The 10,104-nt window shown below is 45.9% G+C and overlaps 1 protein-coding gene across 1 annotated transcript in view; it reads right to left on the bottom strand.

Annotated features, from left to right (window-relative positions):
* The window catches only part of SLC6A2 (solute carrier family 6 member 2), a 60,936-nt gene extending 51,520 nt beyond the window's left edge, over positions 1 to 9,416 (bottom strand). The window contains exons 1-2 of the mRNA XM_035118407.3: positions 9,305 to 9,416; positions 3,918 to 4,227 (exon numbers count right to left, since the gene is read on the bottom strand). Coding sequence (XP_034974298.1) covers positions 3,918 to 4,221 — 304 coding nt within the window. The 5' untranslated portion in view covers positions 4,222 to 4,227; positions 9,305 to 9,416. The remainder of the gene's footprint in view (positions 1 to 3,917; positions 4,228 to 9,304) is intronic.
* Between the last annotated feature and the right edge of the window lie 688 nt (positions 9,417 to 10,104).

Consider the following 10,104-nt stretch of genomic DNA (forward strand, 5'->3'; position numbering starts at 1 on the left):
CAGCTTACATTGTGGACGGCATATCTAAGAAGTCTACCTTCTGCTTGAGAACTTCCGCTTATATTGGTCCACTCTGAAAAACTGCACACAGCTACAGATATTCTGCGCTATGAACTTTGCAATACCACTGAAGAAGTGTGCATGCATACGAAAGCTCATAACAATGACAAACTTAGTTGGTCTCTGCGGTGCTACTGGAAGAATTTTTTTTTTTAATTTTGTTTCAACTACGCCAGACCAACACGGCTACCTACCTGCAACTCCAAATCCTGTTGCAGACATTCCTCTAATGTACTTTGTCTATATTGCTCTGTGTTTATTGCATGTAGACTAAAACTCAATAAAAATCTAGTTACAGGTAGGTAGTGCTCATACCAAAATAAAAACTTAGTTGGTCTTTAAGGTGCTACTGAAGGATTTTTTTTCAATAAAAATCATTTACTAAAAAGCAAGAAGTCTGTTTAGCTACTATTTTATAATCTGCCAACCAAGTGGTCCAGGCATCATAGCATAGCTGTGTCTTCTGTTGCTGGTTCCCTTGTAGCCAAACGTCTAACCCAGTCTTGCCAAGAGTTCTCCATCTGCTTGCCATGCTCTCTGTTCCTCCAGCATGGAACTGGCAGATTCCCAAAGATGGAGTTGCTCCAGCAAGCATGCAGAAGAGATCTTGTTGTCAAAAGCTAGTCCAATTAGACAGACACTAGAAGATCTGGGCCTGCTGTGTGTACACAGCCTTATATAAATCAGTCAATTGAACTACCTTGCTGAGCATCACCTACTCTGACTTGCAGCAGTTCTCTGGGGCTTCAGATAAGGTACATACCCAGCCCTACCTGGAAAGGTTGTGGACTGAACCCAGGACCTTTGGAATATGAGGCAGACGCTCTACACTGAGCAACAGCCTCTCTCCTTAAGGAGAAGCACCTTTATCCAGTGCCGGATTTACGTATAAGCTAAACAAGCTATAGCTTAGGGCCCCACTATCTTGCCCCCCCCCCAAAAAAAAAATTAAAGGAAAAAATATTACAGTTCCAAAATATAAGATAAAAATAAAATAAAATAAAATAAAACCTACATACAGCAACAGTGTTTTGTGTTGTGTAGGCTCCTATGATGTACCTGGGCCCCGCCTGCTAGCCTGCTCCCTGAAATATCACTGGTTTGCTCATTGTGAGTCTTTGTAAATTGTGTTTCTAAAGGAACTTTTGTTATTGCCAAATGTCCATGTGTTTGCAATATTTAGTTTGTTATGAATTTAAAAAAATCATTTTGAGTTAGAGCTTAATAATTATTTCACTATGAATATACTTCTTAATTGTATTTCAGTTCAACAATTACTTTGATAAAATACATATTTTGTTATGTGCAAATGGCTTAGGTCCATAAATAGCATATAGCATATATTCAACACAAAAAAGCAGTGACAAGTTGTTTTTGACAAAGGACAGCTGGACATATAAAGGGCCCCATTACCTTCAGTAGCTTAGAGCCTCATCAAACCTAAATCTGGCCCTGCCTTTATCCCTTTTATCTGTTGACCAGATGAAATCTGAACTGTCCTAATTCATTGCTCTGCACCTGGTTGCGCTGTGACAAATTTGCACAGCTGTCAAATCATGCAACTCTGCACAACCGCCTAGTCCTCATGGTTCCCTGCAGTTTCTGCACTGAAGGGGAGTTCTTGTTCAAGTGGAATGGCAGCAGGGAGGGCATGTCCCTGACATAGACTGCACACACACTATACATTGAAAGTGCCCCACAAGAAAAACCTCACCCCCAAACCCCATGAGAACTAAAGTTTGTTAAGGGTGCTGTGAAGTGTAGCTCTGTGGGGGGCAACTGTAATTCCCAGGATTATTAGCCAGGAGGCTGGCAGATGTGTTTTCCATCCACGGATACAAAGCCATGCAAATGGAATCTTAAATTACAGGGCTGGTCCAGCAGTGGTGAACAAATGGGTGCATGAGCTTTGGGATGAGCCGCAGCTATTAGCCCTGATGGAATTAAGAGGCAGCATGTACTGAACACCAGTTGCTGAGAGGGCCCAGCAGGGGACTGATGTGGGGAAGAGGAGGGTGGGCTAGATGGATCCTTGATGTGATCCAGCAAACCCCTTTCTATGTGTGTCAGAGAAGCTTGGAAATCACAAGAAGTTCATCCAAATTTAAATACAGCAAGGCGGAAAAGTTTGGATAGGCCACTGGATCCCAAATCTGCACGTACACACACCAGACCACCTGCAAATTGTTGAGGGTCTTGGCAGACCACTTGGAACATATTATATATACTGTATTCTACCTGTTGTAGCAATTGCAATGTCCTGTACTAGATTTTAATTTGCTTTTTTCTTCCCCGTTTATCTTCTATATAGTATTGGATTGCATTGCAATCCAAATCCTATAGAATTCTATAGAATTCAAATAGTAATTGTTTTTCAGAGACACACCGCAGGCCACATGCATGAAGCTTGTGCACCACTTGTGATTGGCAGACCACAGTTTAGGAGCCCCTGGGTTATTTCACAAAAACCAAGTTCTGATTTAGCAGCCCTTCTGTATTTTCTTTAGGATAGGTCTACCACATCAGTCACTAGAGGATTATTGCACCCCAACTAGTGATGGCTATGCAAAAGTAGTGGATCTGGTTTCAAATCCTACTTAACATACTGGGTGAACTTGGGTTGATCACTCACTCAGCCTAACCCACCTCACAGGGTTGTTGTGTGAACAAAGGAAGGGGTGGAGAGGAGACCTCTCTACACTGTATTGGAGCTCCTTGGAGGGATGGAGGGGTAAAAATGTAATCATTAATATAACGATCATCAAAAGCAATCTGAATATTTGTTTCATGACCCACAAAACACAATTCTCTTTGAAAGCACAGCAGATCACCCATTCAGAGTCATCAGGCGATGAGACACTGAATAGAGTGCAGTGAATTAATCAGCCCCAAGATGCTGGGAAATTTTAAAGTCCTGGATCTGTATAGAAATGTTCGTCATAGTCAGTTTGTAACTCAGCTCTCTCCCTCTTTCATATTCAAGGAAAACAGAAGTGCTTAAAACAGCTTGCCCTTTCCACCCAGTACACTCCCCTTTAACCTGCAAAGTGTTTCATACTGCAATCCTAAACACAAGCTGTAGTCCTTAACACACCTATCAGTGGGGTAAGACTCAATGGGAATCACTACTATGCTGCTGAGCTTCATCGAACTTAGCGGGTCTCACTTCTGAGTAAACATGCATAGGATGACACTTTCAAGTCATAACCCCTTGCACCTTTAAAGCAAAATGTGCACCAGCTGGGACTGTCAAGGTTAGATCCTATGCACAGTTAGCAGTAGTACAAGGAGCATGATGTGCTGGATTCAAATTTCTACTCATCCAGTGAAGTTCTACGAGATCCCAAGCCAACCCTGTCACTCAATATATATTTTTTAAAAAGAGGAGGTGGTGGTGTTTACTTCCTTGACACTGTTTGGAAGAAGGGAAAAGCAGAGGTGTGAAGGATAAGCGAATACAGTTTTGAACTCGAGGCTTGTTTGTTGTCGTCTAAGTAAGCAACCATGTCTCAGATCAGGGTGCCCTCGTGTTCTTTACTATGGCCACCCTCACAACAACCCTAGGAGGTAAGTCGCTGCTGTTTCCCTTCTCCCGGTAGGAACTGAGGGTGGGAGCATGCGACTTGTTATGGGTCTTCGTGTGCATCGCAGGAGGGCACAGTGGGACAAGAACCTGCCTCCCACTCCCTGGCTCCGGAACCCCAAACCAATCGCGTAAAACTTCCACAGGCTAGTCGGATCGGTTATGACACCCTCCTGCTATGGAGAAACAGATGCAGAAGAGAAGATCGTATGTGTACAAGAGAGAAATTGAGAGAGAGAAAGAGAGAGAGAGAGAGAGATTAGACTTCTCTTACCTCCTCCGTTTTTATAGCAGAGATAGGGAAATCTCCACACGTTGGCCAGATCCACCGAGAACCCAATGACCGAGAGGAGGAAGTCGATCTTCTTGCCCCACGTCTCCCGCTCAGGCTCCGCGGCGGTGGGACTGTAGCGCGGGCTGCGGGGCTCCAGAAGGTTGCTGCTGGTGTACTGTACGCCGTTCTGCTCTTTCACCAGGAGAAGCTCCACGTCCTTCTTTTGGAGCGGCGGGTCAGAGCAGTCCCGCAAGGGCGCCACCGCCGAGTCCCTCTGCTCGGGCTGGCTCAGGGACTTGGTCATTGTCGCCTTGAGACGTCCAAGCGGAGAAAGAAAGAGGGAGGGGGAAACACACACACACGGAGAAAGAGAAGCTCAGCGTGGGAGAGCGGAGGGGCGAAGCACGAGTGGGAGGCGAGGCAGACTGGCGAGAAGTGGGAGCGAACGGAAGTGCCCCCTTCGTCTTCTCCCCCGGAGCGCGCAAGGGCGCTCTTGGCGAGGGCTCGCCAAGAGCGCAGCGCAAAAACGCGCCTCGGAGAAAGGAGGCGGTGAGGGAGGAGGGCATGCAAATGAGGCGGGTGTGTGAGGACAAATTGGGAAAGCAGCGATTCGCCTTCCTGGCACCCTCCCCCAAACAAGCAAAACCCTAGCTCGCCTCCTCCACCTCGGGGGCCAAACTAAACCGGCCCGTTGGTCCCTGATTCCAGGCGCCGCCGCCGTGCACCGTCTGCGCCTTCCTTCTTCTCGCCAACGGAGCGGACCCTCCTCCTTGTCGCCCATCCCTGCTCCGCACCAGCCCAGCATCAAGCGTCACTCAGGTGGCCACCAAAGGCCACAAGGCAACGGTACTCCTGGGATTCGGAGTAACTCTCCCGCCTCTGTTAGTTTCCCACCCTCAGTTGGGGACTCACCGCTTTACCAAAGGCGCACAGTCGCACGTCGAGGCGGAGAGGGGAGGGAAGGGATGTTGCTCATATTGCTCACTTAAGCTTAGTTGGTGCCAGAGAGAGAGATTCTTTAGGCACACAGGTAGAATGTTCAGCGTGGATTCTAGAATCCTGGACGTAGAATTATAGATATAATTCGGACTGCCTACTCTTGCCTTCAGACGAGATTTCCCCCCTGTTGCGCAGGGATATCTCGTTGCCTCCCAGTCCCAGCCCCCACATACTGCACACTTCTTCTGGATCAGGGATGGGGCACCTGCAGTCCTCCAGCTGTTGCTGGACTCCAACTCCCATCAGCCCCAGCCAGCATGGTCAATGGTCAGGATAGTAGTTTGGTCAGGAAACAGGAGTGCCAACTTGGCCCCGCAATCATGGGTGCCCGGGGCTGTGGGTGCCATGCAGCGTGCATGGTCCTGACACTGAAATTTGTGGGCACTTGGCCCCTTCATGGGGAATTTTGTAGGTGCTCGGGCACCTAGGGCCCCAGGGAGTTGGTACCTATGCCTGGAAGGCCACAGGTTTCCACCACTGTTGCAGATGAACTAGGGATGGATTATTCTCCCCAAGGAAGCCCACCTGTCACCTTCATTACCTGTCCTTGGGTGCTTCTTTTTTGCCAGGTCTTTGGTTATAAAATACCTGTGGCCTCTTTCAGGGAGTTGGACGTTTTTGTCCTGCCTTTTCATAATTTTGAAAGTGTTTTTAGCTTTTACTTTGTTTTAGTTTTATGCTGGTTTTATGGTATGTGCCATTTTTGTAAGTTTGCTTTTGAGTTACTTTTAAAAAAGTGATCAATAAAATCAATAAATAATTATGATAATTACTACCCTGTTTCTCATATTTTAAGACATACCCATAAAATAAGCCATAGCAGGATTTTTAAGCATTCAAGGAATATAAGCCATACCCCGAAAATAAGACATAGTGATAGGCGCAGCAGCAATGCCGGCTGCGGCAGGAGGAGGAGGAAAAAAATAAGACATCCCTTGAAAATAAGCCATAGTGTGTTTTTTTGAGGAAAAAATAAATATAAGACATGTCTTATAATATGAGAAACACGGTATTTCGGAATTGCTTCTCCATTTGCTCCATTTGGAGCAAATGCTCCATCCTCAAGCAATGGTGCAGTTAGGAAATTGTGGAAGAAGCAAGGCATATTTATGGAGAGAAATCAGCATTGCTGTTCCCAAGAGTCACAGTTTACAATGCAACACTGCCAGTCTTGGGGTAGGGCCATCCATGCATGCCTTGTGTGTTTATTTGTTTGCCTGTGGTTACTTTAAAAATGTTTATGCTGCCCTTCAATTGCAGGAATAAAAAGAAAAATATTCTCAGGGCGGCTTACGAACACTCACAGCAAATACAATAACTGTTGTTGGCATTTGTCTGTCTTGAGAGAGAATGGAGTGCACCTCTGTGGGTTAAGTCAAATCGCTGCATTAGCAGCACTTAAGTCAGGGGTAGGCAACCTAAGGCCCATGGGCCACAAGTGGCCCACGGGGGTTATTTAGCCGGCCCCCAAGCCATCCCCGAACTGAGCCGCCCACTCGGCGAGTCCCCCCACACTGCACTAAACTGGTGTGGCGCGGAAACTCATTTCTGCAGTCCCAGAAATCATGTCAGCACAGAAACAGATGCCGGAAATCGCAGGCGCACTTGCTCTCTCTCTCACACAGACACACAATCTGGCCTACGGAGGGATCTCCGCTGGAGTGAACCAGCCCAGGCGAGATAAACCTTGCCAACCCCTACTTAAGGGAACTACCCAGGGGGCAAGCATGGGCATGGAGTATGGAGGTCCTGGGCTGCTCAGACGACAATACTTGGCTCTCTGCCTCACTGACATGGTCCAAAGGAAAGCAGAGCAGTACATTTGGCACCAGCTTGGCTGCAGGAGTTGCTGGACAGAGGCATACAAGGTGCCATCCAACTGTCTTAAGGATTCCACTCTGGATTTGTGTAGGGTTTACTCCTTAGCGTTTTCTTCTCCCAAAGATATCCCACAAGGCAGCGGAGTTTTAGGATCAGAGTTTCCCTTCTCCTACCTTTAGATGGGCTACCTTCCCAAGTTAATGAGCCTCATCTGCGCCTCACTTCCCTCTACAGCACATTCAGAAACTGTCTTCTTGACCGTTGAATGGATTATTGGTCTCATCCACTCAACCCACCAGAGCCTGTCTTTGCAGGCAGGGGAAGTCCCTGACTCGCCAAGTGTTTTGAGACCAATTGGCTACCCTCACCTGATTTTGCCAGCTAGTCAAAGCATAGCTGTCAAGTTTTCCCTTTTCTCGTGAGGAAGCCTATTCAGCATAAGGGAATGTCCCTTAAAGAAAGGGAAAACTTGACAGCTATGAGTCGAAGCCATTCCTGGGGTGTGGCCACTGTCACATGCTGACAGCTTTTAGGAGGCACAGGTGAGAGCTGAATGCAATGCGGGGACCAAAGTTGGACAAACTACCCCAAGAAGGAGCACGACATGTCCTCCAGCAGAAGTACTACCCGTCCCCAAACAACAAAATCAAAACATAGTCCAGAGGGTGGCTTTAATTCCTTCTGGAATAGTTATGTCATGTTGGTATGAATGGGCAAATATGTCGATTTCAGTTTCTCTTAGTGTCTCATTTTTCAAATCTTCAGTTCAGTTCTCCACATTTCCACATCAGTTTGCTTTTTTTTTAAAAAAAAAAGCCCCAATGAAAGCCCATCAACAGTTTAGTGCAACTTTCTCCTACTTGGGGGTATGCAATCTTGCCTAATGGAATATTTGGCAAGTAATTCCACCTAGTATGATGTATCTTCATGTGTTATTTTCAGCAATATGTACATTTTTACACACACTTCCCCCCAGTACTTGCAGTGCCTTTCAAAATATGGTGAAGAGTGAAGTCTAAAAGAAAGCTGCATTTTGGTTTGCATATTGTTTTGAGAAGTTATCTTCATCTTTAAATGAGATCTGAAGTGAATTCCTCTCCCTGCTCCATCCCTTCAAAGTCTTCATCCAACATAGTTCTTGTGCTCTTCCCATGTTTTTAGTAGACACCTGTCTGTCTGTCTCACATTCACACACACACACATTCACAAGCTCAAACTGCAATCCAATAGTGGTTCAATCTGTGCTATAAAATGTTTGCCCTTGCTCCACTTATTGGAGTGAAGGGTAAAGAATAAAAACAAGCCAAATTCAGCTTTAAATCACAGAGTAGGAAACAATAAAGGGTAGGGAAATCAGTTTCAATAATGCATTTTAAAAAATAACACCTGCCTAACCAATCTGTGCACCTTCTAGGCAGTGGGCAACAGTGACCCATCTCATGCCCAGGGGCAATCTAGCCCAAATCAAGAGTTTTTGGTGTGTGTTTTTTACTTCATTGATTTCAGGGTAAGAAGTATGTTAAGCACATGTTTTCCCCTCTCATGAAAATCAATGGGATTTCAAACTTGAAGTTCAGCAACCTCTGGAGGACCAAAGATTCCCCACTCCTGTTCTGCATAGTTCCTAGAATGCATATGCATGAAATGGGAGATAAATGGGGGTTCTCAGGATTTACCTACAATCACAGTGTAAACAGAACCAGGGTTAGCCAAAGCTATTGCCGAGGAACTGTTCACACAACCACACAGACACACAAGAGAGAACCCCAAACAAAACCAGCACTGTCTTACGCAACTGTGCTTCAGATATACACTGTTAAGGTTTTGCCAGGCCCATTGTTGAGACAAATTTCACACCTTTTACACGGAAGACACATATTTGTGCACAGGCAGTGCAGCAGACTGACACAGTGTGCCGTGAGGATACTGTGAACATCAACACACACACCTGCATGCTGTAGATGGAGATGGAGCAGGAATTCAGTTCATTTCACATTTAAAGGCAAATCAAATTGGCACTTTCCAAAATAGTATGAGGACCAAAAACACAGGCAGTCTTTGAAATATACACTTCTCTGAATTTTGCGATGCAGTTCTCCATCCAAGTAATGTGTACAAAATGTATATACTAGGGTAAAGTGTGCAAGAGAGAGAGAGAGAGAGAGAGAGAGAGAGAGAGAGAGAGAGAGCCTATATTAATGACAATAACATACAAAAATGCATCACAGCCGGGAATATTGTTTTGCAAAAGTATTAGGCAAAATGGCATACAGAAAATGGGAGAAATTAGCAGGTAAATTTTCATGAGGACATAAGAAAACCACAACCTTATGTAGCAATGTGGAGAATTGAATTTCAGATTGGAAAAATGAGAAAGAAAGAGGAACTGAAAACACCAGACCCACTCCTCTGTACTGCACAAAGTAGAAAATATTCTTGTGTTTGTACTCAGATACTCAGATAGAGACAGAGGTCACACCTTGCTTCTTCAAAACCCGGCATAGTTTAATCCACGCCACCCCCACAAAACCAGCCCCTGCTTTAACAGAGGTCTTATGAAAACTCACCAGCAGACAGGTTAATTCTCTTAGCAGAAGATGACACTCAACCAAGATAGATGTCCCATGCCCCAAAGGTTGCAGAGCTTGGTGGGTGAGACATATACAGGACCAGCAGGGCAGGATGAGTGTCGCAGACCCGGTTCTCCTTTGGGACCAGAGGAAAAGCTGTAGGCAAGGCACCAGAGAGCTTTTTAAACCCCTGTGTCTCTCTTCTTTCCACGTGATTGAATTACTGTATTAATAAAAACCTCCCAGATGTTTTGCCCTGGAGCATCCTGATCGCTTTCCCTTACTGGAGAAAGTAGGTTTAGCCTGGAGCAGCTGGAAGGATTCTTTTCTCTCCTGAAGCCTCAAGACTTTGGAGTGGGGAGCGGGTTTGATCTGCAGTGCATTAAGGAGGGGGTGCCCCAGAAACCCCTTCTCTCTCCTCCCCCAATAGTTGTTTCCCCTGAAGAATTTGATCCTCTCTCCCCCTCTCCCTCTCTCTTTCTGCGGAGTTTCTGGGTGGAAAAGTGTGGGCAGCCTTAGTTAATGTAATATCAGCTGCCCCCTCAAGGTAAGAAAAGTGCTCAATTGGATTTCACCAAAAAAGGGCTTAATCTTGAATCAGTCTGGACCACGTTGCGCCTAATGGGGCTTGACAGCACTTGAAGCAGTTGCAGGCAAGGGAGAAAGAGGATATAGAAAACAATCTGGCTGGGTTTGCTTTTGCTTTTGCTTGGGTGGGGTGGGGTGGGGAGTCGGTAAGGAAAATCTGGTGCCTTTGGCTGGTGGCATTGATCACCCCGAGACTTGAGATGCTTTAA

The sequence above is a fragment of the Zootoca vivipara genome, chromosome 6 (genome assembly GCF_965207765.1).
Source record: "Zootoca vivipara chromosome 6, rZooViv2.hap1.1, whole genome shotgun sequence".
Lineage (NCBI taxonomy): Eukaryota > Metazoa > Chordata > Lepidosauria > Squamata > Lacertidae > Zootoca > Zootoca vivipara.